Source organism: Acipenser ruthenus, chromosome 53, assembly GCF_902713425.1.
Source record: "Acipenser ruthenus chromosome 53, fAciRut3.2 maternal haplotype, whole genome shotgun sequence".
Taxonomy (NCBI): domain Eukaryota; kingdom Metazoa; phylum Chordata; class Actinopteri; order Acipenseriformes; family Acipenseridae; genus Acipenser; species Acipenser ruthenus.
The window spans coordinates 3,065,894-3,092,417 of record NC_081241.1 but is presented as its reverse complement, the minus strand read 5'-3'; the positions used below and the strand labels follow the sequence as shown (position 1 = coordinate 3,092,417).

The window sequence follows — 26,524 nt, the reverse complement described above, 5'->3', positions numbered from 1 at the left end:
GCGGGATACCACAGTGGCCCAACGTCCTATTAAGTGACTTTACATTGGTGTTTCCATTTTTTAGAACATAAGAAGAACATAAGAACATAAGAAAGTTTACAAACGAGAGGAGGCCATTCAGCCCATCTTGCTCGTTTGGTTGTTAGTAGCTTATTGAGCCCAGAATCTCATCAAGCAGCTTCTTGAAGGATCCCAGGGTGTCAGCTTCAACAACATTACCGGGGAGTTGGTTCCAGACCCTTTGTCCACTACCTGTATTTATCTATCTATCTGTTTATCTATCTATCTGTTTATCTATCTATCTGTCTATCTAGCACCACACAACATATAAACCCAAACATTTGCCCAATATTTCAATATCCAAAGTTGTACACAGTATATTATAGTTTAATTGTGTACAGATACATAATACATAAACTGTAAATAATATACTCAGTACATGATATTACTTTCAGTATTTTTTTATTATTATTTGTTTTTTATTATATATATATATATATATATATATATATATATATATATATATATATATATATATATATATATATATATATATATATATATATATATATATAAGCAATGGACCCTTCAAATATCGAATAAACTGATTGTTGTATTGCTTTTAATTGTGTAAAAACAAAGTTACAAGAAGGGGTCGAATTCCTGATAAGTTGGGGCTGTCCTACGGGTTTGTTAAAGAGCTCTGTTGAAGAGAAATACTAGACACCGTCCCCAAGCCTAGACGATCGCCACAGCGCCTACTGGTGTTTTGTTCGTGTATAGGAATGAAGGACAGATGACAGGGCAAGCTAAATTATGATCCTATTCATTTTAAGTCGGAGGAAACTTTCTCAATGACAGTACTGTACATACATTAAACCTCCCCTTTAAATGAAGCGCAAACATGCAGTCTACACGCGCTCCTCTCCAAGACTCCTCCTCTGATAACAAGGTACACCCTTAAAGGGCGGGGGCAAAGCACTCGCCTGCAAAACACACACATTCACACGGCAACATCTGCAGTCAAAGCTCAACACGGCACAACAAGACTCAGAGCACAGGACACCTGCACGGCTGAGAGTCAGATTCGCAAGCGCTGTCTGCAAAACACACACTGTAATTTACAAATTAACTGTGCAGGGGAACTCTGTACTTCTGTGTTATTAAACTCAGGTATTTTCTACAAAAAAAAAAAAAAAGACTTTTACCTGGTGAAACAACAGGTATGTCCATTTAGAAAACAAGCACCTTTTTATAAAACAAACTTTTTTTTCTCTTTTTTTCTTGCATTTTATATGGACAGCAATAAGACACGACTGGATGATTACAGTACACATGTATACAAATCAAGAAACGGTCATATTTTGAAGCGGATTTTATACTTTTCTATTGAGTTCTAAAGAATAATTTTGAGAACATTTATTTTGTGGACGTATGGAGCGCGTGTAATTGATGGTTGGAGTTGAATGACAGTTTTTTTTCCCCCCCGACCTAAAATGCTAAAAAGCGGCATGGGACCATCAAGCCGGATTTAATGTTGACACCGGCAGCAAACTTCTTTTGGATTAAAATCCACCAGAGGACAGCGCACCCATTCAATTTACCTCCGAGCGAGAAACAGCGTCTCTGATCTACAAATCAGTTCTAATTGAATTCTACCTGTGGATGTCTGTCTTATTATAAATGTACAGTCAATCTTGCGAACTGAAATCGAGGCGGCACGATGCATTTGCGAGCATTGCTCGTGTCTTTCACTTGCTTCCTGACGTTTGCTGGCTCACAGGTGAGTGCGGCTTTCTCCGGCTTTCATATTTTGAAGTGCGCAAATGTATCTATAGCCTTCACGGAGGTATTTACGTATGCAGCCAAAGTAGTAGAAATTATTTTAACGAGCGCCCATATACCTTTGTATACTGTATGTATTGTAATATGTTCTGTGTTTACTGTTATTTCTATATATTTTAAACTAATTTGCAGTCTGCTGCACTCGGGGTGTCGAATGGAATTGTGATTTCAGAAGACGTCAAAGCGTGTTGTCCTTTTACAGAAGAAACCCCTTATATTCTGTGGTGGAACGCTACGTAATGGTCTGCGATTGTCAAGATTTATTGACACGAGGGAATAGGGTAGATTGGTTAATGTTTAATGGCAAATGAAAGACACTTTTGTTTAAGAGATTCTAAAGCCGTGGGATATTGGAATATTGTCAAATTTGAAATATGCAGCGATATCCATAAACTGAGGCAGATAAAAAAAAAGGGGTGTGCTGGAGCGCAATGGATCGTATTGGTTCTTGATCCAAAGCGATTCAAAGATCTACCGAGTCGCGCTCATTTTGGAAACTTTTCTGTTTAAAATATGAAGTATCTTAATTTTTACGAAGTTTGAAATCATTCCGAATGGATCTTGCAAGTTTAGACGTGTACCCCTAATCAGACCAGTGAAAGTTCACTATGAATCTCAACACATAGAAGATGTGGGTAGGGAAAATAATCAAGAAATGTATAATTTTTAGGCTTTGGTTTCTTATTTTATATGGAGGCTTCATAAAAGCATCTGACAGGCTGTATTTGCAGAATTAACAGTATAGTCTTAAATTCTGCGTTTAACAAAATCAGAGTAAGTTATTACAATTTAGTTAAAGAAAACATTTAAATAGCAGGCAAAGGATGCCAGTTAAAAATGATCCAAATAATTACAAAGTAGCCTGTCCTCAAATGAGGACAATGGCACTTAATGGGTTAACACACTATATATATATATATATATATATATATATATATATATATATATATATATATATATATATATATATATATATAACTGAGCGATTGCAGAAGAATTCAGAATGTTTGCAAACGCCATAAAAAGACAAGGGCAGTCAATGTAATCTTCCTTCAGAGATAATGTTGTGCAGTTTTTGATGTTCATGCAGCAAGTAAGAAGTGGTGTAGCTGGTAGGTTTCACACTGGTCCAACTTTTAAAATATATTGTAGCTGTCTTTGCTGGGCCTCTCTCAATAGTGCAGGCTCCCGTAAAGAGGACTATAGGGCTGTGTGTGTTCAAGACTTCACTTGAATAAGAGCCCAGTCTTCGGCAGATAAAAGGAGATCACTCTTTCAGATTAGCCCTCTCAGAAGGCAGCTAAACCAGGATGTTTTTGGCTAGCTTCCAAAGATGACACACATTTCACCGGCGCGTTGCATAGGGTAATAATAACAATGAAAGAACTATATTCTGTGTTCAATGCGGGTCGGAATCCCTGGTTCAGTTTGAAAGCCCCCTTATCACCAAACCAAACACTCTTGTAGTTTTAAATGGTGTTGTTATTTTGATGATGTTCCAATTGAAAGGCGAGTGCCGTACAGACAGCTGGTAACACTGAAGCCTTTGAATCAAAGCGGAATCTGGAGTGAATTTTAATGTTAGGCTGTGACTCCTGTCTGCTGCTTCAGACTGGTGTTACATGCTCTTCTTCAGTGGTGTTATTTTAATTGAGATTCTAGTACAACAAGTCGTGAGGCCGATGAGTAGATGCAGAAGGACTTGGGGTTGAACATTATTTTGTTGGCTGTTTTAAACTTGGTTTCCCTCCGCAGATCACCTCCTCCTCTCCAAATACAGCAAAAGATTTTTACTTCGCAAGCTCTCCATTTTCTACCACTTGTGCTTTCCACTCTTTGAAGGCCGTTTTATTTTCAAATGTGTCTGCTCAAGCCATCCCAAGTGAAATGATGCCAGTCAATGCTCTCAACCTTGCCCCCAGACAAACAGTTCAGAAGACTTCCACTGTGACCCATAGGGGGTGCTGTTTCCCTTTATTCACTTTAGAATTCATATGCTTTTCAATGGGGTTTCCATTTGCTTCAATGACAGCACCAATCAGTGATGCAGTGGAGCCGGAACACGGCCCAGTACTATTTTCTATAGGCAGCAGGGAGGTAGTGGAGCCGGAAGTGGAGCATAATACTAGGCAAGCTAAGTCACATGACTTCACATCTCCCGTGCAAAAGAGCATTAGTTGTGTTACCATACGACTCCATGTACACTAGGACAGTATGGGACAGTTCAGGCTTTTATGCGTTGATTCTGGTATGTTTTACCTGTCTCAGGTACCTTTCCCAGAAGGACTACACTTACCAGAATGCATTGCGGCATGAGTTGAAAAGCCTGAACTGTCCCAAACTGTCCTAATGTAGACGGAGTCATAAGGTAACCCGATCTATTACAAACTACTTCTTTAAGAAGGCTGAAAATAAAGACAAAGACAACAGCAGTGCATCGACTAATACTGTGGAGAGAAACACAAACAAAGCCACTGACACACAGAAAAAGTAAAGCATTCTGACAAGATGGAGAAAGACACTTTGTGGAAATACTTGGATAAATTTGATAAATGCATTACCATCACACCAATCTCTATACTGAGCCTCATACTGCGCTGCATACTTTACTATATGATGTTTCTTCAGCCTGCAGAAGAACAATCATTTTTCCACGTTTCCACTGCCACTCTCTAATCGCACATATATACAACGCTTCTTGTAGAGGATATATCTATCTGATAACATAAGCACAATGGCATGCCTTCATTTGGAACAGCTATAGCAATAGCCTAGATTTGTGACTTGCTAAGAATTTCGCAATAGCCTAGATTTGTGACTTGCTAAGAATTTTGTGCACACTCTATTGAGAATGGCAGGATCTGGGGCTAGAGTATATTTGTACATGATGGATGTAGGTCATGGTTATTTTACTTGATCAGTAGCTCTAATTTTGTATTTTATTTGAACCAAAAGTCCTTTCCATGACTCAAGACACTGACAGTGAAAGTAGGCTGTTTTCATTCTGAGTCATACCTGTATGGTCGCACTCTGTAATTCAAAGCCCACCTCCCAATACTAACTGCTTTAAATTACACAGTATTCGAGAAGAATGGTTTAAAGTAACTAATGGGCTATTATTAGCCCCTCACATGCTGTAATTCAAACACAAAACAAAAACTGAATCATACTTGGTTAGCCACAGTTTGTGTAGGTAACAAGCTCAGGTGTGTCTTATTATTAAATTCATAGTGAGACCAGGAATGGAGCAAACTGCAATGCAATGGACGTCTTTTTTCCATCCCAGTGATGATAACCAGCACTATTACTGCAGGGCTGCAAATGAGACTCCTATTACATAGCAGTTTCACCCATTCCAGGTTTTAATACAAGCTTGATTAACCACAGCGTATACAGGTAACAAGCTCAGGTGTATCTTATTATTAAACTCATAGTGAAACCCTTAATAGATCAAACTGCTATGCAACAGGAGCCTTATTTCCATCCCTGTGTACAGAAGATTTCTAGTGCGTGCCACTGACTCAGTGTATGACCCTGAGCAAGTCAATGAACCTCCTTCAGCTCTGTCCTTCGGATGACATGTAAAACAAACGAGGTCCTATTGTAAGTGACTCTGCAGCAGCAGTTGTTGATGCATAGTTCACCCCCTAGTCTCTGTAAGTTGCCTTGGATAAACGTGTCTGCCAAATAAAATAAATAAACAGAGAGCAGCTGCAGTGTCCTGGTCCTTGGTGTGGACATGCCTCGGTCTTGTCCTCTGATGTTTTGACAGTGAAGTGACTGCGCGTTGCCTGTTGAAGGAGCCGTGTACATCGTGTCTGGCTTTTTACTGACTGGGTGTTGGTTTCAAACGCACTCCACTGGCACCAACCCAACACAGCCCTTGTCTTGCTGCTCCGGACTGCTCTTTCACTCGCGGGTCTGCTATCTGTCCCTCTTGTAATCTGTTTGTTTAACCTGTACGCCCCCAAGCTCATATATAGCTTCCCTCTGTGCTGTTATAAAAACCCTCAAATCGTTTTATTAGCATCTTTATTTAAAGTGCTGTTTTCTTTAACTGTTTTATTGTTTTATGTTTTTCTTACTGTTATTATTTATTGATATAGTTGTTATTGTAATTATGTATTGTTATTTTGTCATTTTTAGTATTTCTTGGTATTGCAGACTTTTTTTTTCTGTTTTAACTAACATGCAAAATACAGTGTTATGCAAGGTGCTATATAAATAAATAACATTGAAAAGTTGAAAATTGAATCAAGAGTCCAGCAGAATATGGCTTTCATACTGAAGGTCTATTAACATGGATGTGAATGGAATTGGGCCTGTAAATGTCTGTCCTTAATTATTCTTTATGTATATAAATTACAGTGACTTCTAATTTGAAAACAAAAATCCAGCATGAAATTTTCATCTTCGATGTTGCTAAGTGAATATTCATGTGTCTTCTTACTGGATCTCATTTTGGAATCTATCTTGCATTCATTCAAATCGCACTGCTCCAAATTACAAGAAATAAATAAGAAATAATTAATAATAATAATAATAATAAAACAATGTGTTGCTTTAAGCGGATGAGGTGCTTCATCTAATTTTTATGAATGCAGCAGCAGCAGCAATCAGACCCCTGGTAAATCTGCTCGGCACTGATTACGCTTATCACAGCATGAAGTCACACCTGAGTCTGTAGGTTTAGGAGTTCAACTCCAAGGGAGGAACCGTTTATTTAACATCAAACTCCTGACTCCTGATCCTTTAATAGACTTCATTGAGGGGAGTTCTGAAACACAGGGTTAGGTGCAGCAGCAGCAGCAGCAGCAGGGCTAGTGTGAGTTTCTAACCCTGCTCAAACTCCTGGCTCCTGATCATTTCAATATTAATAATGCTAGACTTCATTGAGGGGAGCTCTGAACCCCAGGACTGGGTTCAGCAACAGCAGCAGCAGGGCTAGTGTGAGTTTCTAACCCTGCTCAAACTCCTGGCTCCTGATCATTTCAATATTAATAACACTAGACTTCATTGAAGGGAGCTCTGAACCCCAGGACTGGGTGCAGCAGCAGCAGCAGCAGGGCTAGTGTGAGTTTCTAACCCTGCTCAAACTCCTGGCTCCTGATCATTTCAATATTAATAATACTAGACTTCATTGAGGGGAGCTGTGAACCCCAGGACTGGGTGCAGCAGCAACAGCAGCAGCAGCAGGGCTAGTGTGAGTTCCTAACCCTGCTCAAACTCCTGGCTCCTGATCATTTCAATATTAATAATACTAGACTTCATTGAGGGGAGCTCTGAACCCCAGGACTGGGTGCAGCAGCAGCAGCAGCAGGGCTAGTGTGAGTTCCTAACGCTGCTCAAACTCCTGGCACCTGATCATGTGAATAATAATAATAATAATAATAATAATAATAATAATAATAATAATAATAATAGACTTAATTGAGGGGATTTCTGAACACCAGGACAGTACAGCAAGGCTAGTGTGAGTTTCAAGCAAGACTAGATGTCCTTTTAATATTCCTACAAATTCTGAAAGTGTGACATACACAGCTTTGGATATTAATTTGGATGCATGCAACACTGGGGAATAAAAGAGAGTTTCAAAACAGCTGTGTGTGTGTGTGTGTGTGTGTGTGTGTGTGTGTGTGTGTGTGTGCGTGTGTGAGAGAGAGAGAGAGAGTGTGAGGTGTTGTTGTATTATGCACTGCTGTGTGTGTGTGCGAGTGTGCGAGTGTGCGAGTGTGAGATGTTGCTGTATTATGCCTGCGGTTGGGTTTTAGTTAAAGATTTTATTCCAGGAGCCCTGAGGGACTGCGCTGTTGTCCTACATTTCAGTGTCTGTTTCTACTTGTCCTTCGCAAAGACAGACATGCTTCGGTCTTTGATCTAGTACCTGAGAAAGGAAAAGTGATGGGCCAAACTCTCTCATCTGTTGTATTTCACAAATATTAACAAATGCCCTTAATTCAAGGTACACGACCTATAAAACATTTTGAGGCCTGGAGAGAAGTGTTACATTTTTCCAATTAATTAAATCATCTGACCAATTATGCCCGGGTGGAATAGAAGCCAGAAGGCCCTGCGGCCCTCCAGGAGCTGAGACTGACATCTATGGTAACTGAAGCAGCACTTCAGTAGTGCTTTTTCAGTCTTTTTTTCATGCCTGCACCGAAAGGTAGGGCTGCGTATCTGCATTTTAAGACATGTGTAAACTGTTTAAAATGCAGAGCACATTTTCAGCAGAAACATTGAGCTTATTTATTTAAAATACTCGCTGTGTTTGTTGTAGGAGTGATTTGTTTGCTCAGCCCAGCAAACTGATAAACCATGGATTTGAACAAAGCTGAAAATATTAAAACAGTTTGGACGTGACTTCATTATTTGAGAGAGAGAGAGAGAGAGAGAGAGAGAGAGAGAGAGAGAGAGAGAGAGAGAGAGAGAGAGAGAGAGAGAGAGAGAGAGAGAGAGAGAGAGAGAGAGAGAGAGAGAGAGAGAGAGAGAGAGAGAGAGAGAGAGATATGCAGGAAATGCTGTGTGCGTGTGTGTGTGTCTGTGTGACTTTCATGTGATTGTCACTAAAATAGAAAACAGGAACACCAGCTTTGCAGACACAGGCTTCTATCTGATTCCAGCGGCTGTCTACAGGTTTAGGAGTATACTATAATATTAACTATCAAAACTGGCATTTCATTTCTTATCTGTTTAATATCCTATTATGTGTGTTGGTTATGATTCGTTATACTTTTGTACCTGAAACTTGCCTGGGCTGTAGCATTGGTTGTATGTGAAAAACATTAATGTGATATCAGAACACTCTTGTGGTCTCCTGTTCTAACAATCTCAGCTCAGACTTGTTGCTAGGTTGCCTCGCCAAGTTTCAAGCACAATTCTAATGTATGCGATTTTAGAATGGCAAGAACAGAGGGAGCAATCTCATTGGCTAGCAAGTGTTCCAGTCTGTGCAGATATGTCACCACACCAACTTGAATTGGTTCCTGATTCACGGGACAACCCATTCACTTTGTGGAGGAGGGGTGGTGGTGCTGTTTTATAAGAACAATAACACACTCCAGGGAGTTGAAATCTGGTTAAAAATTTGAAGGACTAGGCTGTTTAACAACAACGTCTAGGTGTGCAGATATTGGACCCTATTGGGACCCCCCTGTCGTGTGTTATTGGCTTCTTATTAAATATGTAATTTAACTTTAAATAAGCAGAGTAAGATGCAGTACAAAAAGGCAGCGTGGTTGTTGAAGTATTTTTAAGGACAGACTCGCAAAAGCTGTGGAATGTGTGGTGGAGGCAGGCAGCCAGTTAATTACCTATAATTATGTGCTGGATTTCTCTTGCCAAGCCTGTATTTTGAGATTCCCTGCGCCGCCGCGCTCCGACACACACTGCTGCAGCCCAGCTGAGCTGAAATCGGGTGGCAGGGAGTGACTATGAACACTTTCAGGTTGTACATCTATCTGCGGTTATGAAATCAGTGCAGTCTCGTTTGCCACAATGCAACACAAAGCACTGCGATTCTATGTGGCTCAACCATGAAATTTGTTATGTTGAGTGTTTTTGAGCAACATGCAAGACAATAAAACAAGGTTTACAATAAACGTCAAAGTTATCAAGACCCCCCTGTTTAGACTGCACTTGTAGATCAATTGCTTTATCCCTCCTATTATGTGCTGAGCCTCAGCTAATGCACTATACTTGCACTATTGCAGTACTAATATGTCATTGTAGAGATAAATTGTTGTAATCCTAACTTGTTGCATCCTAGTTCATATTGTATTTTAATAGCATTATTTGCACTTACTCTAAACTACACTGTATTTAAAAATTACACTTGCATTGTAACCCTGTACTGTACTGTAACACCTGAAAGTAGTCTTAGATAAAGATGTCTTCCAAATAAATAATAATAATAATTATTGTAGGTTACTAAATTGAACAGATTTATATTTTAAAATGTCAGGAGAAAGAAGTGTTTTAATATACAGGCAATGTCATTGATTCTGCTGTTTAGGATGTTAAATGGGACTGTATGCACCACACAGCAATCTCTTTGATTGAAGACATTTCACACCTGAAAGAAATAGAGAGACAAGCAATATTAACAGTGAGGCCGATGATGACTTATTGACCAAAGCAGAGGACTGAGATTGTCATAAATAGACAGAACCTGTTAAGAAACTGATCTTCAGGGGGATTCAGTTTATCAGGGGAAATAAACTGGAGTTTAATACAAAAACTCTGCTGCCCTGAGCATTTTGATCCCTTTAAAAGTTTACCACAGTATTTTTGCCATTTTCCCATGGTTATACTATGAATTTACCACAGTTTACCCTGCTTTTCCATATTTATTACTATGCTTTACTATACTTCACTTTCTTTACAATGCTTCCATATGCTTTACCAGACCTCTCTGTGCTTTACAATGCTTCCATATGCTTTACCGGACCTCTCTGTGCTTTACAATGCTTCCCTATGCTTTACCAGACCTCTCTGTGCTTTACAATGCTTCCCTATGCTTTACCAGACCTCTCTGTGCTTTACAATGCTTCCCTGTGCTTTACCAGACCTCTCTGTGCTTTACAATGCTTCCCTATGCTTTACCAGACCTCTCTGTGCTTTACAATGCTTCCCTATGCTTTACCAGACCTCTCTGTGCTTTACAATGCTTCCCTATGCTTTACCAGACCTCTCTGTGCTTTACAATGCTTCCCTATGCTTTACCAGACCTCTCTGTGCTTTACAATGCTTCCCTATGCTTTACCAGACCTCTCTGTGCTTTACAGTGCTTCCCTATGCTTTACCACACCTCTCTGTGCTTTACAATGCTTCCCTGTGCTCTATCATCCCCCTCTGTGCTTTACAGTGCTTACCTATGCTTTACAATACCTCTGTGCTTTACAATGCTTGCATATGCTTTAGCTTTCACTGTGCTTTAGTACACATTGTTGTGTTTTTACTATGGGACACTGTTATAAGGTATACCTTGATACCTTGTCTCATTGAAGCCACTGGAGACTCACACTAACTTCACAGTCTTGTTCTGGAGAATGAAAAAAAAAAGTTCTTGGCTCTATTTGAAAGTGTTGGTACTTGTTCAATATTTTTTTTTTTTTTAAATGCTTTACATTTTTGCGTAAAAGTAAAAAATGAAATTTTTTTAAAAAACCCACCTGTTTGGAACTCACCATCTGTTTTATGTAAAAGGCCAGTTCCGTCCCAAATGGGTTCTGTCTTTAAGACTTTTCTTTCATTTTACCTCTCGTAAAAAAAAAAAGACCACCCACGCAAGGGACCACATACTGTCCTGAAGTCTGCTTGATCGATATATATATTTACTGGTACAGAAACAGGCAATTTGAAATAAAAGAATCACCCAAAGACATGGGTTCAAAAAGTATCTAAACTGCAGTGGAACTAAATACATTAAAATCATTCAAGTAGGATCTTGTCTGGCCCCTTAAACACATTTTCTGAAGTATATTTCCGCTAAAGAATGACCATGGTTCATCAAAATGGATCACTGGTTTTCTAGACATAAAAGTATTTTTTTTTTTTTACACACATCTTAGGATTTTTTTTTTTACAGGCACGTTTTTCTTTTTGCTTAAATCTGCTAAGAAGAATGCTACAGTATTCTTGTTTGTTGTATTTTTTAGATTTTATAGATGTATTAGTGCATTTACAATTCAGCTAAATTTCACCCAGAACAGTGTTTTAGTATACAGAGCTGCGTTTTTAGTTGCATTTTGTGTAGTGTTTGTTTAGAAGTTGCTGTGGAACCAGAATTGGTTACTATAGCCCAGGGATAAGAAAGATAAAGATGGATCTAAAAGAAAAAACATAAAAAAATACTTTACTGTATTCTACAGGGTGTCTCCAAACTTCTTGATAACTACAGAACTACCACAAAATAGATGTATTTTATTTTGGCAATGCGGTTTTATCACCCGTGAATATCTGGATATATAAGGCTGTCGATTCATATTGTACAGTATGTTTTATATTTATGTCCGCAAATTGTGCTGAAACTAAGGGCAGGTATCGTATTTTTATATTTGAATAACCATTCACCATTGAATAAATACATCCTTGTGGGTAAAATGAAAAACAAATCCATTGGTAGTAAATGGATAACAACTGGGGTGCCACTGAACATCTTGCTTATAGGAATAGTTTGCCTTGTGTCAGACAGCGAACAGTTATCGCTTCACTAGATATTTAGTAAGAAAGAAAGGCGTAATATGGGCAATAGACATCTCAACACCAAGCACCACACACCAGGAGACATGGCAGGAAAAAGGCACGACTGCATTGTACAGGCATTATTTGTGTTCTCTGTTAGTGAAAATTAGTTTTAATAAAGTGAATACACATTAATTGAATAGATACTGAGTACAGGAGTGTTATTGTGTGATATGCATGTAGAGGGAGTGGGGACAGGACAGGATGGGTGGCTGTGGAGCTTTGCATCTCCGCTTAGTGAAAAACCATGAGATTTTCATCACAACTTAAAAAAAGAAAGCCACAGCTGCTTAAATGCAGTGGTAGTCCTGACAGTAAAATACTGTAGTGTAATGTCGTTTGAATTCAAAGGTCATTACACATAACACTGCACAGCAGTTAAACCAGGCACCCTCACGAGACGATCGCTTCTCAGGTATACTGTAGTAACATAGGATTCTGCAGCCTGGAGTAAACATAATCGTGATCATATAACAAGTTGCTTACACACAAGGACTTGTTTTGATGGATTGTCCTCAGTGATTAAGCACCATTGACATTTGTATACTGTATTTAAACTGCTGATGCGCGGAGGCATGTTTTTGCTAATTGTAATCATATCGTTCCGCTTTTAAGAATCAACCACTTATAAGAATCAAATCATTGGATGGATGTGATTCTTATAAACAGAGTGCACTATATATATATATATATATATATTATATATAATATATATATATATATATATATATTTATATATATATATATTTATATATTAATTATGTGTCAATCCTAAAATTCTAGGTGATGCAAAACTTTTGGCCATATCTTTATGTTACTAACATGCCTGTTTTGCATGTACTGCTATGATGTGCAGGTTTTTTGTGATTTAATCATCACTTCCCAGTACGAAAGACACTAGTGCCCATGTCTGTCTCTATCTCTCTCACTGCCTCCCTAACCCTTTCTCTCTCTCTCTCTCTCTCTCTTTCGGCAGGGGGACAAGATTCCCGAGGCGATAGTTCGGAAACTCCGAAGCAGCGCGATCCATTCCATCCAGGATCTGCAGCGTCTCTTGCAGATAGACTCCGTAGGTAAATCTAAGCGCTAGAAACGAATTCCTCTGCTTCTGCCCTGCTCGTTTGCTACTGCCTATGTAACAGGACTACATTGTTCATCCTGTTGACTGTTGTACTCTGCGTTGTGTTTCGGCTTTTTTTAAAGATGATGACACGAAGACATGCGTTTTCAGTATCGCCTTTGTTTTTATTCTGCATTGAAAATGAAAAGGAAAGAAAATTGCATTTCAGTCTGGGTTACTGCATCTGCATCCACCTTCCTCCGAGACTTCACAAGACAGGAAAGGAAAAAAATGGCGTTTCAGTATTATTCATTACATTTGGACTATACCAAAATAACTCACTGTCATTGTTACGCTGTTTATTTTTTTCCAAACAGACTGCTAATACAGCTCTATAATAATTAGAAGACAACAGTTAGAAAATGTTTATTTCCTTAGAAATAATTACTACACTGTGTCTAATGCAATTCACAATATTTGTATTGCCCATTACTTGTCCATGGTACAGTCCATTACTCTGAAGCCTTGCAAGGAAGCAATTATCTGACTTTTCAAGCGACAGCAACAGCCTAATGAAAATCTAGTGAAACCACTATACTACTGTTACACCTACAGTGAACCTGGGTGAGAGGAGACAGGCTACAGCTAGAGCTGAGGAGTGACAGAGAGGGAGGGAAGGAAGCAGGGTGACTCTAGTGGTTAGAGCTGAGGAGGGACTGGGAGGGAGGGAGGGAAGCAGTATGGCTCTAGTGGGGCTGAGGAGGGACTGGGAGGGAAGCAGTGTGGCTCTAGTGGAGCTGAGGAGGGACTGGGAGGGAGGGAAGCAGTGTGACTCTAGTGGTTAGAGCTGAGGAGTGACAGAGAGGGAGGGAGGTAAGCAGTGTGGCTCTAGTGGTTAGAGCTGAAGAGGGACTGGAAGGGAGGGAGGGAAGCAGTGTGCTCTAGTTGAGCTGAGGAGGGACTGGGAGGGAGGGAAGCAGTGTGGCTCTAGTGGGGCTGAGGAGGGACTGGAAGGGGGGAAGGAAGCAGTGTTCTCTAGTGGTTAGAGCTGAGGAGGGACTGGGAGGGAGGGAGGGAAGAAGTGTGCCTCTAGTGGAGCAGAGGAGGGACTGAGAGGGAGGGAAGCAGTGTGGCTCTAGTGGAGCAGAGGAGGGACTGAGAGGGAGGGAAGCAGTGTGGCTCTAGTGGTTGATAGTGTCACATTTCTGGTCAACTGTCAAAACGTTGAGTTTTGTAAAAGATCACAATGCAAGCAGTTGCACGGCTTGGGGTTTCCGCATTCCAATAATTCACATTCGCTTGTGCCAGGGTTTATTTTTAAACCAGCTGTGATAAATAAGTGCTGGGCTCTCCATTGCTAATGGACCCGGGTGGCCTGTGCTCTTTGTTTTGACTGGGTAGTGCGCTGGCAGCGTGGCTGAGCTGCTATCTGTGAACTAACACAGTTTCCTGGCTTTGTTTCCTATTTCAGTGAGGGGGCAGCTGCTCCTTCTCAGCCCTAGAGCTATGGCCAATATCGTTTTATTTATTTTGTAGTTTCGTTGATTACATGTTGTTAAATAAAAGATAACAATTATGTTCATAAGGTTTTTTTTTTGTTTTTTTAAATTATGTCCCAATACTAAAATTCTAGGTCATGCAAAACTTTTTGGCCAGAGCGTTTAGTGCTGGGATAAAAACTCTCACACCCAGTCCTGGGTATGAGATATCCCATTGCTTAGTGAGCAGGTAAGACCCTGTGAAATCAGGTCCACTGCTCAATATCCCCTGAATACACAAGGGGGGGATTCCAGGGGAATCACAGTTACGCTTGTTCAACTAAACAGGATCAGGTTTTTCTTTGAAGGCTGCTGCATTAAAAACTTTTACAGGAACATACATTCTGGTAATAAAAATCTCTGTTTAAATGCATGGCTGTCACATAATAACCCCTGATAGTTCCATAGCAACATTTCTTAACTAACTTGAGTTTGGTTGAATAGCTAAATAACCAAATTTTGTGTCCTATATTTTCTACACTATTTTCGAGTACATTTTCCATGTGCATTTCGACTAGAATGTGTTTTTTTTTTATTAATATTTCTTCAGATTTTATTAATGAATTAGAACTAGAAAAGGCCATTCAGCTCGCTCGCTCGCTCGCTTTGATGTAAGCGTGGTCCGTTAGCACCCAGGAGAGGAAAAGCAAAAAAAACCCTAACCATTTAGCAGGGGAAATAAAACCTCTGGGAATCGGTGGCTAAACGGACCGCTCTTCCTCCAGGTGGCTAGCTAAAGGTCTTATTATGGTCACAGAGAGGGTTATACAGTATTGTTCATGACAATAGGATCCAATTAGATCTATTACCGCCACCATTTTTCCACCATACGAACCCCGGGAACCAGCAAATTCATTGAAGACACTTATTTTAAAGGGGAATCAGCCAATGAGACTCAAGAGAACTCACGCTGTGTGTCAGTACGTTGACATTATGGTCACTGCTCTGCTCAAACTGCTCTTTATCCAAGCTCTTGGGAGTGCTTGGAGACGCACAGTCATTCCTGCTGAAAAAGTGGACCAGCACTGAATCTTTTAAAAAATAGAAAAGCTGCCAGAAATCAAGTTTAAAACAAATGAGTCATTTGTATTGGTTACACTGTGTTTGAAATGTGTGTCACACCTTTAAATTATTGAATTAATGCACGTATGGATTTTGACAGTTAGGATTCCAGTATATTGATTGGGCGTTGACTTTTATGTACAGGAAGTGAGCTTGAGAGAAACGTGAGTGAGACTGTAAGCAAGACTAAACAGCTTCAGTATGCCTTTGCTCTGTACGTTTCCTCATACCATGTACTCTCCTAATTAATCATTTTGAACCTGCTTATTATTATTATTATTATTATTATTATTATTATTATTATTATTATTATTATTATTATTATTTATTTCTTAGCAGACGCCCTTATCCAGGGTGACTTACAATTGTTACAAGATATCACATTATTTTTACATACAGTTACCCATTTATACAGTTGGGTTTTTACTGGAGCAATCTAGGTAAAGTACCTTGCTCAAGGGTACAGCAGCAGTGATCCTCCCCCTGGGATTGAACCCACGACCCTCTGGTCAAGAGTCCAGAGCCCCTAACCACTATTATTATTATTATTATTATTATTATTATTATTATTATTATTATTTATTTATTTATTTATTTATTTATTTATTTAGCAGATGCCTTTATCCAAGGCGACTTACAGAGACTAGGGTGTGTGAACTATGCATCAGCTGCAGAGTCACTTACAACTACGTCTCACCCGAAAGACAGAGCACAAGGAGGTTAAGTGACTTGCTCAGGGTCACACAATGAGTCAGTGGCTGAGGTGGGATTTGAACCAGGGACCTCCTGGTTAGAAGCCTGTTTCTTTAACCACTGGACCACACAGCCTGCTGCCCCGTTATTGTGTATCGACAATTAATACACAATGAATTGTCGATACACACTACTGGTTATCAGAAGCTTCCTCAGAAGAACAGCTACGTGTTGTTTCTGTTGGGATTGGGTAGGTTTAGCAGCGGTTGTTTGGTAACGGAATATAAGATATCACAGAGTGGGTTGAACTGTTGCACTGCAAGTCAGGGCAGTTTTATGCACATTCCATGCACAGTTATTCTCGAGGTAAAAATACACTTCCAATAGGAGTTCAGTACGTTGTCAAGGAGGTTATGTGTAATTACTTGTCCTGAGTGCTTTAAAAAAAAAAACAAAAAAAAAAAACTTTTCCAGTTGCTTATAAGTGTACGTTGTTATTGCCTTTTAGTTATCGAGAATAATAAAAACATGTTTTAAATGACAATAACTGCAGTTGCATGGTGGCAGTTGTTGGCATATGGGATGTATCTTTGCTGTAGGCTTGCCTACTCTTTTGGAGTTTGTGTATTTACCAACCCCCCCCCCCCTCCCCCCCCCCCCCCCCCCCCCCTAAAAAATTGACAAATTACACCCTGGGTCTTTAAAATGAGGTAAAATTACTGGTTTTAATTTAACATATAAACGGTGTCAGTATTTAGAGTCTCGGGACAAACAACGCTAGCTTTACCACTGACTCCTAGGAAGTTTAATGATTAGCTGCAGTAAGCAGTCAGTTTCAGTCACTGTCTGAATTTTGTATCTGATTCAAACTCAGCTTGGTCTCCTGGAACCAGTTTCTCAAAGCACTGCCAACACTTAGCAAGCTGCGAGCTAGCAAGATATCTGATTTCCAGCCGTTTCAAAAAACATTTGAAGACAGAACGATAATGTTTAGTGGAAATCCACTCAGCAAGTCTATGTGATGTAAGGATGAATGTGTTATTTTCTTTCTTTTTTATGGAAGTGAATTGAATTGAGCAGACTGCTACCCAGAACTGCTTTCCCCTGTCTCTCTGTCCTCTCAACTCTAATGCTGATGTTGCACCCTTAAAAGAAACGCTCACAAGTCAGTTTTCTTCACTTTGTCGCAACTTTATTTTGCCTCGGTTTGTGTTCACTTTTTAATAAAGCAAGGCGTATACTTCATTACATCCAAACAGCATACTGTTTCCTACTCACCAAGAGCTTTCTATGAGCAGTGTCCCTTTCAGTGAGGGTAACGCTTTTGCATTTTAGCTATATTTTCTTTTCTTTCTGTTTCATTTGCAGTCTCTGTTAACACTGGCATACACTCTCTTATACTCCACTTCTCATCTATGATCTGTCACCTCCTTTGTATCCAAATTATTCATTTTCTAAAGGCACAGTGTCCATTACAATGCATCTTTATATGTCTAACTCAAGTATAGCCAATGCAACCAAACTAGCATAATAATAGAGTGCATGGAAGTTTGAGCTATTGAAACTATTTTAAGGATATTAACTTTTAGGTTTTAACATTAAACATTTTAATGCTCAGTATTTTCTAAGGAGCAACACTAAGGCCACTCTCTTCCAGTGTTTGCTCATTGTTCAGTTTACTGAACAGCTGACAATCTGTTCCTATACCACACCCAGTCACACAATAGGTGCTGTTGGTACATTTCAAATTTCCACTTAATCACACACACATGCACACACAGACACACACACACACACACACATATTCCTGGCAAATTATTAAGCCTCATTTAAAAATAGAATTGCCTTTGTGTTAGAAACAATGTTTTCATTTTGAAAATAGCACACGGAATGGGATGGGACAGTTGAATTATTATGCATGCCATTTTTTTCTAAAGGACTGGGAGGAAGCAGTGTGGTCTAGTCTCGTGGGTAGAGCTGAGGGACTGGGAGGGAGGGAAGCAGTGTGGCTCTAGTGGTTAGAGCTGAGGGACTGGGAGGGAAGGAAGCAGTGTGGCTCTAGTGGTTAGAGCTGAGAGACTGGGAAGGGGGTTAGCAGTGTGGCCTAGTCTAGTAAGAGGGACTGGGGGGGAGGAAGGGAAGCAGTGTGGCTCTAGTAGTTAAAGCTGAGGAGGGACGGAGAGAGGGAAGCAGTGTGGGTCTAGTGGTTAGAGCTGAGGAGGGACTGGGAGGAGGGAGGTAGTGTGGCTCTAGTTGTTAGAGCTGAGGGACTGGGAGGGTAGCAGTACGGCTGTAGTGGTTAGAGCTGAGGAGGGACTGGGAGGAGGGAGGTAGTGTGGCTCTAGTTGTTAGAGCTGAGGGACTGGGAGGGTAGCAGTATGGCTGTAGTGGTTAGAGCTGAGGAGGGACTGGGAGGAGGGAGGTAGTGTGGCTCTAGTTGTTAGAGCTGAGGGACTGGGAGGGTAGCAGTATGGCTGTAATGGTTAGAGCTGAGGAGGGACTGGGAAGAGGGAGGTAGTGTGGCTTTAGTTGTTAGAGCTGAGAGACTGGGAGGGTAGCAGTATGGCTGTAGTGGTTAGAGCTGAGGAGGGACTGGGAGGGAAGAAAGGAAGCAGTGTGCTCTAGTCTAGTGGTTAGAGTTGAACAACTTTAGATTGTCCATTTTTAAATTCCATTCTTTAGCTCTCACGTCTTAATAAATGCTTTATTTCTCACTTGTTTGTATACAGGGAAATGGTTTTCATCAATGTATCTTGCATACAGATGATTCACACTGTCTTCACTCACTGGGTTAATAGGGAGGGTGCTTTGGGACTGCAGTCCGATTGACTGTGTATCTCTTTTCCTGCAGAAGAAGATTCACTGCCTGACCAGGCTGTGCCATTCAGAAGGCAGCTGAGATCCAATTCCAGCTTGAGTAGAGTGATGCGCAGCCTACAGGGTAAGAATCACCCGCCCCCACTGTCCATCACCATCCCTCATCATCTCTCCACCTACCTAACTGTATACAGCAGTCACTGTTTGTAACATGAACATGTTCAGTTTGTTTCATTGTATCTGCCTCAGCCTAGCAAAGAAAATGTGTAATGCTGGGTGTGTCGGTTTGTCAAGGTCAGTGGTTTTCCACAGTTCTTATGCATCACAGAACTGTGTGACAATGACCGCCAGGGCCTACGTATAGTTGATGAGATATGGAGTGGGAAGGACACTCAGACAGACAGACAAACAGACAGACAGACAGACAGACAGACAGACAGACAGACAGACAGACAGACAGAACCGTTTCACTATACTCTGCTTTACTTTGATTGGCTGCAGATATAGAAAATCTTTTTTTTTTATTATTATTTTTTTTTTAGGAGATGCAAAATCAATCTAGATGTTAACTTTAATGCTATGAACATGGTCCCTAATGACTCTATTACAAATGTGTTCAATCATGTTGTCTTCTTTGGCAAGGCACAGGGCAGATGCTAGATGTCTGTGTAAGGTAATGGCGGCAGGTGCCAAAGTACAAAAAACATTTATAAGGAAGTTTGGAGGCTTAGTGGTCCAGTGGTTAAAGAAAGGGGCTTTATACCAGGAGGTTAAAATCCTGGTTCAGCCACTGACTCACTGTGTGTGACCCTGAGCAAGTCACTTAACCTCCTTGTGCTCCGTCCTTCGGATGAGACATAAAACTGAGGTCCTATGGTAAGTGACTCTGTAGCAGCAGTTGTGATGCATAGTTCACCCTGTCTGCTCCTGGATAAGGCATTATTTCCCTTATTTTAATGATGCTATAATCTCCCTTTATTGGCACCGGTTTTATATTTCACTTCTACTCTTAAACGTTTTCATATTCCTTTATCCTGGGCTATTTAACTTAAATGTATTGCCAACACAGTCTCAGAAGGGAAAGTGTAAAATCCAGCCTTGCGTCCTCTAATCCATTGGTTTTCAACCTTTTCATCTCAAGTACCAGTGTTTCCAGCAGGGACCACCAGCTGTACCAGTAACCATGTGCAATCTTAAGCAACAGAGACAAAACAGAGACCTACCCCATTACAACTGGTTTTCTTACTTAAAAATTGACGGCATCGTCTAATTATTTAACAAGAAGAGTTGGCTGCTTTGGTTCCCCATCAGTAACTTTGAAAGTTCACAACAAATGTCTCTCATCATCATTTCTCCTTTCTCTGTGATTCAGTGGTACAAACAGATCGATACATTATGATGCGATTCAGGGAGCATTGTGGTTGAGGAATCATATCGTCATAAAGAACAACTGCCGATGCATACCAGTTGCAAGCCTGTCACAAGTACGGTGCACGTACCACAGGCTGAAAACCACCGCTCTAACCCCTCTCTGTCTGTCTCCCAGGCCTGGCGGTGGAAGCTGATATGGCCGTGCCTGCGCAGTGCCAGCCTCGCACCGAGGTCCTGGAGCTCACCAGAGGCATGGTGGACCGCAGCAACACCAACTTCCTGGTGTGGCCGCTCTGCGTAGAGGTGCAGCGCTGCTCAGGGTGCTGCAACACCCACAGCATGCACTGCAGACCCACCCGAGTGCAACCACGCCACCTACAGGTGAGGCACGCAAACTGCTGGACGGAGAACCCGATTATAAAACTTGCAGGACAGTTTGAAGGGGTGTTTTTTGTCAAGGCCTATTTATTCAAAGGCCGGTGAACCTTCTGGTCTAATAGATCACATGGCAAGTCAGCATAGTGAGTTTTTTGGTTCTATTTTTGTGAAATTCACAAGATTCTCCTTTAAAAACAAAACAAAACAGAAGTTAATAGAGGAAACGCTTTGAAAGTGATCCTCATTTTTACATGGGGATGGAACTGATAACAAATCACCCTTTCTTTGAATAGTTCCCTGGCACGTTCCTGTTCTTGTTCCTAACCTTGGCTTGTTGCAGATAGAGCTCGTTGACCCTAATTAGGCTACATTGGGTCTTCCTTTTAGATAGCGGGTGGGTGGGGGGGTTGTCAGGAAATTCCTTTCAGTAAAATTCTCAGCAGCTTTTCCAAAACTGAGAGAGGTGGGTGGTGTTATTCCAGGAAAATGCCAGCGAAAACAAGGTGTGAGGCTAGTTAAAGAGTCCTGCTGACTGGAGTGTGCCTCTCTCTAGGTGGTGAAGATTGAATATGTGCAGAAGAAAGCTCGCCATGGGAAGGCGCTGGTCACTGTGGAGGACCACCTGGAGTGCCGGTGTGAGGCCGTCGCCCCCCAGCGCTCGGCACAGCACTCCAAACACAAACCAGGTAACCTGTCCTTCTGTCTGTTGTAAGTGACTCTGCAGCAGCAGTTGTTGATAGTTCTCCCCCTAGTCTCTGTAAGTCGCTTTGGATAAAAGCGTCTGCTAAATTACTCATTAATTAAGTCCTGGCCTGCTGTAATGGATAAGGCATTATTATTTCCCTTATGTTAATGATGCTATAATCTCTCTTTAATGGCACTGGTTTTATATTTCACTTCTACTCTTTTCATATTCCCTTATCCTGGGCTATTTAACTTGAATGTATTGCCAACACAGTCTCTAATCCAGTGGTTTTCAACCTTTTCAAGTACCAGTGTTTCCAGTAGGGACCACCAGGTGTACCAGTAACCATGTGCAATCTTAAACGGCTGTTGTAAAACAGAGACCTACCCCATTACAACTGGTTTTCTCACTGAAAATGTGACGGCATCATCTAATTAATGAACAGGAAGAGTTCCCTGCACTCACTCGACACTGTACCCTGCTCAGAGCAGGCCTGTAGTCCCAGTCTGTATATAACCTTCTTGGAGTGAACTGAAAGCCTTGCTGTTTCTCCCAGCAGTCACGCCGGTCCCTGCAATGACACCCCCTAGAGTCACGCAGCCCCGATCGAAGCAGCTGCTCAGGAGGAAACACCGCAAGTTAAAACACATCTCCCAGAAGGCAGCACTGAAAGAGCTGCTCCCCAGATAGAAGAGCCAGGGTGAGTCTCTGTGTGTGTGTGTGTGTCTGTGAGTCTCTCTGTGTGTCTGTGTGTCTGTGTGTGGATGAATCTTTCTGTGTGTGTGTGAGTCTGAGTGTGTGTGCATCTCTGAGTGTCTGTCTCTCTGTGAGTCTGTGTGTATGTATGTGTGTGTGAGTCTCTTTGTGTGTCTGAGTCTGTGTGTTTGTGTGTGTGTATATGAATCTTTCTGTGTGTGTGTGAGAGTCTGAGTCTCTGTGTATATGTCTGTGTTTCTGTGAGACTCTCAGTGTGTCTGAGTCTGTCTGTGTGTCTGTGAGTCTCTGTGCGTGTCTGTGAGTCTGGTGTGTGTGTGTGAGTCTCTTTGTGTGTCTGTGAGTCTCTGTGTGTGTGTGTGTGTGGGTGAATCTTTATCTGTGTGTGTGCGTGGGTGAGTCTCTGTGTGTGTGTATGTGTGGGTGTGTGGGTGTGTGTGTGTGTGTGTACGTGTCTGTGTGTCTCTCGTCCTGCTACAGAAGTGAGAATATATAACAAAGTGCAAAAGAGTCCCCCTACTTTCATCCTACGTGGAGTTGTTTGGGTTTTATTACAGGGGTAATAAGGGCAACCTTGACTCTCCTAATCCATTTCCTAATTATATTTGCAGTAGGTCATGTCAATAATTCAGGAATTGGTTGAAACACAGTCTTGCAATGGAATGGAGGTTTCCTATAATGAGTGTCAATGCAATGTCCACACTAAAGGAGTACAGTGTGCGTCAGAGCGGCTCTCTGAATAGACACAGCAAAGAGCAACTCTGTGTGTGTGAGTGTGCATCTGTGCATACTAAAGTTGATAAATTCAATGTCAAACGTTTCGACCGAAAGTCCTAACCCTATCGCTTGTGGTAAAACGCTTCAGGTGAGCACTTTGGGTGGACAAGAGGACCTCGATGCTGAGAAACAGCACTATCAGAGAACAGAGTCAACTGTACATGTTATCTTATTACGAATCATGTTTCAATTTAAAAGAAAGAACGCATTGGGGATTCCAGAGGGAGAGTGTCGCATTGGCTCTGACGTCCTGTGGGTTAGGGAGGCAAAACCGCCAGGGACTGTTTCTCCTCATCGTGCTACAGCGAGTCCTGCCTGCCAGCACCCAGTGAGCTCAGAGCGGACACCTGCAGGGCTGGCCTTGTCCTCCAGAGGCCGGTAGCTCTCTGACCTCCGCTCTCGAGTTCCTGGGTATAGAAGAGGCTTGGTTGTGGGATCGGAGGATGCCCACTGAACCTTCAGTTCTCCTGAGCTGGGGAATTGCTGCGGTGAGGGAGAAAAAAAATAATTGGACATTCCTAATTGGGGAGAAAATCGGGGGTACAACCCGTTTATTAAGAAACAAAAAAAACACACACACAATACATAGTTAATGTCGTTATACATGTTTTTAGTTTTTTGTCAGTTTGTAGTCTACCCTGAGATGATGATAATGTAAATGACTTGTGGATTTGTACAGTACTGTGACAGAACAATACTGTGAGAAATACCTCTCCTCTTACACAGGACTTGTTAGCTAATGGTCACATGATTTATAATCCACAGTTGAAAGTGCAGCTATTCATCATTTCTAAATTATCTCTCTTTTCTTTTTTTCAGGCCATTGGCTCTGGTGACTTTCCTTCAGTGTGACCTATCTGGATGGGGTCCTTGAATATTCAGCCGTCTGAAGGACTACCTGGGATGAAAAACCTGGTGCTTCCTTCCTTGTATTATTATTATTATTATTATTATTATTATTATTATTATTATTATTATTATTATTATTATTACATTTGTGCAATTGTTTCAGTGGATACAAATTAATAAAAGACTTTCTGTTCAGCTTTGCTACATCCAGAGCAAAAATGCACTAAAGATAAATATTAAAAAAAGATAGTTTGTGCTGACTTCCCTTGAACACAGAGGACCAAAGAACTTCAAATCCCATCAGCCCTTGTGGTAGCACAGATCCATTTCCTGTTAAAGCAAGCTGATTGGACAATGGCAGTTGACTAAAAAGTACCGCCTAAAATTACAGGACAGCTCACTTTGAAAAGAATGAACCACTTTCTCAGAAGAATGGACTATGAATTGGAGAAACTGCTGGAAATGATCAAGCAACAACAATAGGATATTTCCGATTTCTATTGAGAGAAATAAAATGACTTTCTGAGTGATCAGACAAATGTTTTTTTTCTTCTCTGCATTCCTTACTCATGGACTGGAAAGGACACTTGGAGCCAGTGTAATGGAAATGTCTTGCCTGTAACATCTTTAAAACAAATATTGATGTTCTTGCTTTTCAAATAAAGCTATGAATCATCTGTGAAGCCCCTGAGTTGTGAAATCTGCGTTGATTCTTGTGAAAACGGACATCCTTGAATACAAGATTTCCTGTTTTTTTATGTTGTGTGATTTAAGGAACTTGCAATGTTGAATCAGCCATTTTAATCAAGTTTCACCAAGAACTGTGATTCAGAATGGAACGGAACACCCCCGTAAGCACCTTCATTTCACTCGTCAGTCCTGCCCCATCAGAAAGCCCCTTGGATTGGATTGGATTGAATTATTAAACAGTATTAAACACTCTTTAAGGGAACTGATCTGATTAAGAAAAAGAGGCCCATTAAATTCAAGTCAAGACAAAAACGTGAAACATTTTTTAACGGACAAAACATTATTTGAAGTATGCCACTAAGATTTGTTTCAGTGTCTTGTTTTTTAGCCATAATACTTTCTAAAGAGGACTTCAAGCAATAAAATAATTTGGCATCTCCCCTTTTTAATGAAAATCAAGCGGTTATAAAACTAGTAAGCAACTTCAGCCTATTATTGGTTTATTAGTTCTGTGCACCAGTAACCAAGCTAAATGTGTTTCCTTGTCTCTTTTAAGCAATACGACCATTGGTGCCCCTTCAGATAAGTAACTAACCAAGGCTTTATAATCCAATTTCTTACCTCTTATTAGCATTAGCAACATTGTCACTGGCCCCCGTTCAAAAGAGACCCCTACATACACTGTGTGTATTACCAAGTTACTGGCTTGTGCGATTGTATAGTTCAGAGTTTGGTAAGGCAATGGCAGATTGTATGCAAGCTTTGTAGCACATTTGTACTTTTCAGGTCTGCTTGCAGAAGCAGTTGTAAACTACTGAGAATATTTTATGTTTCCTGGTGAACTGGAAACCATTTTCTATTGTTATTTTTTTCCTCTGTCATATTTAAATTATTTAAAGGGGTCTTTTCCCCCCTGTTCTGAAATGTAATTATGGCTCATTTTTTTTTTTTTTTTTATTTTTTAACAAATATATAACATTTAAAAAAAAAAGTAAATAAATGAACTTTAAAAAAACAATGTGCTGGCTTATTTTATTTTCAGAAGGGATACAGATGGTGAAAAAATATATACAAAAATCAAATTAAATGGAGACATTTCCATTTTGGCAATAAGACAAGGCTCTGTAAAGAATTCCAGTTTTTGAAATTAGCAATTCAATTACTGATATAAGAAATCAGTGATAAAACAGATTCCCCCAAAATAATACCTCACTAATATTATGGTGTTATTAGAATTTCCATTAACTCTTTGTTTGTCTTAAGAATCTACTGATAATTGGCATTACTTTAGCCAAAAAGGTATTGTTGCCATTCCCAAATGGAATACATTAATAAGCAGTAATGTTGTTGAAGCTGACACCCTGGGATCCTTCAAGAAGCTGCTTGATGAGATTCTGGGATCAATAAGCTACTAACAACCAAACGAGCAAGATGGGCTGAATGCCCTCCTCTCGTTTGTAAACTTTCTTATGTTCTTATGAATAAATATGGAGAATATGAGTGGTAGAGTAAGATACAAAATTATTAGCCGACCTGCCAAAAAAACAACCAGTTACCTTTTGATAAGATTATTGTCAAAATCGAATCAACCCATCTTTATACAAATGGCCATCGCTCAATACAATTTGAAAGAAATGTATCCAGTCCTTTTGGAGCAATCATAGTACAAAAATCTCCAGTCATATTTGACAAGAGGCCAAAGTCAACAACACTTTCTCCATTGGTGATCGCTAAACCTTCCAAGCTTAAGTCAATACAACATAAGAACATAAGAACATAAGAACATAAGAAAGTTTACAA

The 26,524-nt window shown here is 40.5% G+C and overlaps 1 protein-coding gene across 3 annotated transcripts; it reads left to right on the top strand.

Annotated features, from left to right (window-relative positions):
* The first annotated feature begins 997 nt into the window (after positions 1-997).
* Positions 998-25,730, top strand: LOC117965679 (platelet-derived growth factor subunit B-like). 3 transcript variants are annotated; one of them, XM_059016777.1, is made up of 7 exons: positions 998-1,783; positions 13,067-13,159; positions 19,295-19,384; positions 20,807-21,012; positions 21,563-21,695; positions 22,254-22,394; positions 24,005-25,730. In XM_059016777.1, the coding sequence occupies exons 1-6, from the start codon at positions 1,684-1,686 to the stop codon at positions 22,382-22,384; spliced, it is 753 nt and encodes a 250-aa protein (XP_058872760.1). In that variant the 5' UTR covers positions 998-1,683; the 3' UTR covers positions 22,385-22,394; positions 24,005-25,730. The 3 variants fall into 3 exon arrangements, with proteins under 3 accessions (XP_058872760.1, XP_058872759.1, XP_058872761.1); XM_059016776.1 differs by having other exon boundaries at positions 1,001-1,783; positions 22,251-22,394; XM_059016778.1 differs by having other exon boundaries at positions 1,002-1,783; positions 13,067-13,163; positions 22,251-22,394.
* The last annotated feature ends 794 nt before the right edge of the window (positions 25,731-26,524 follow it).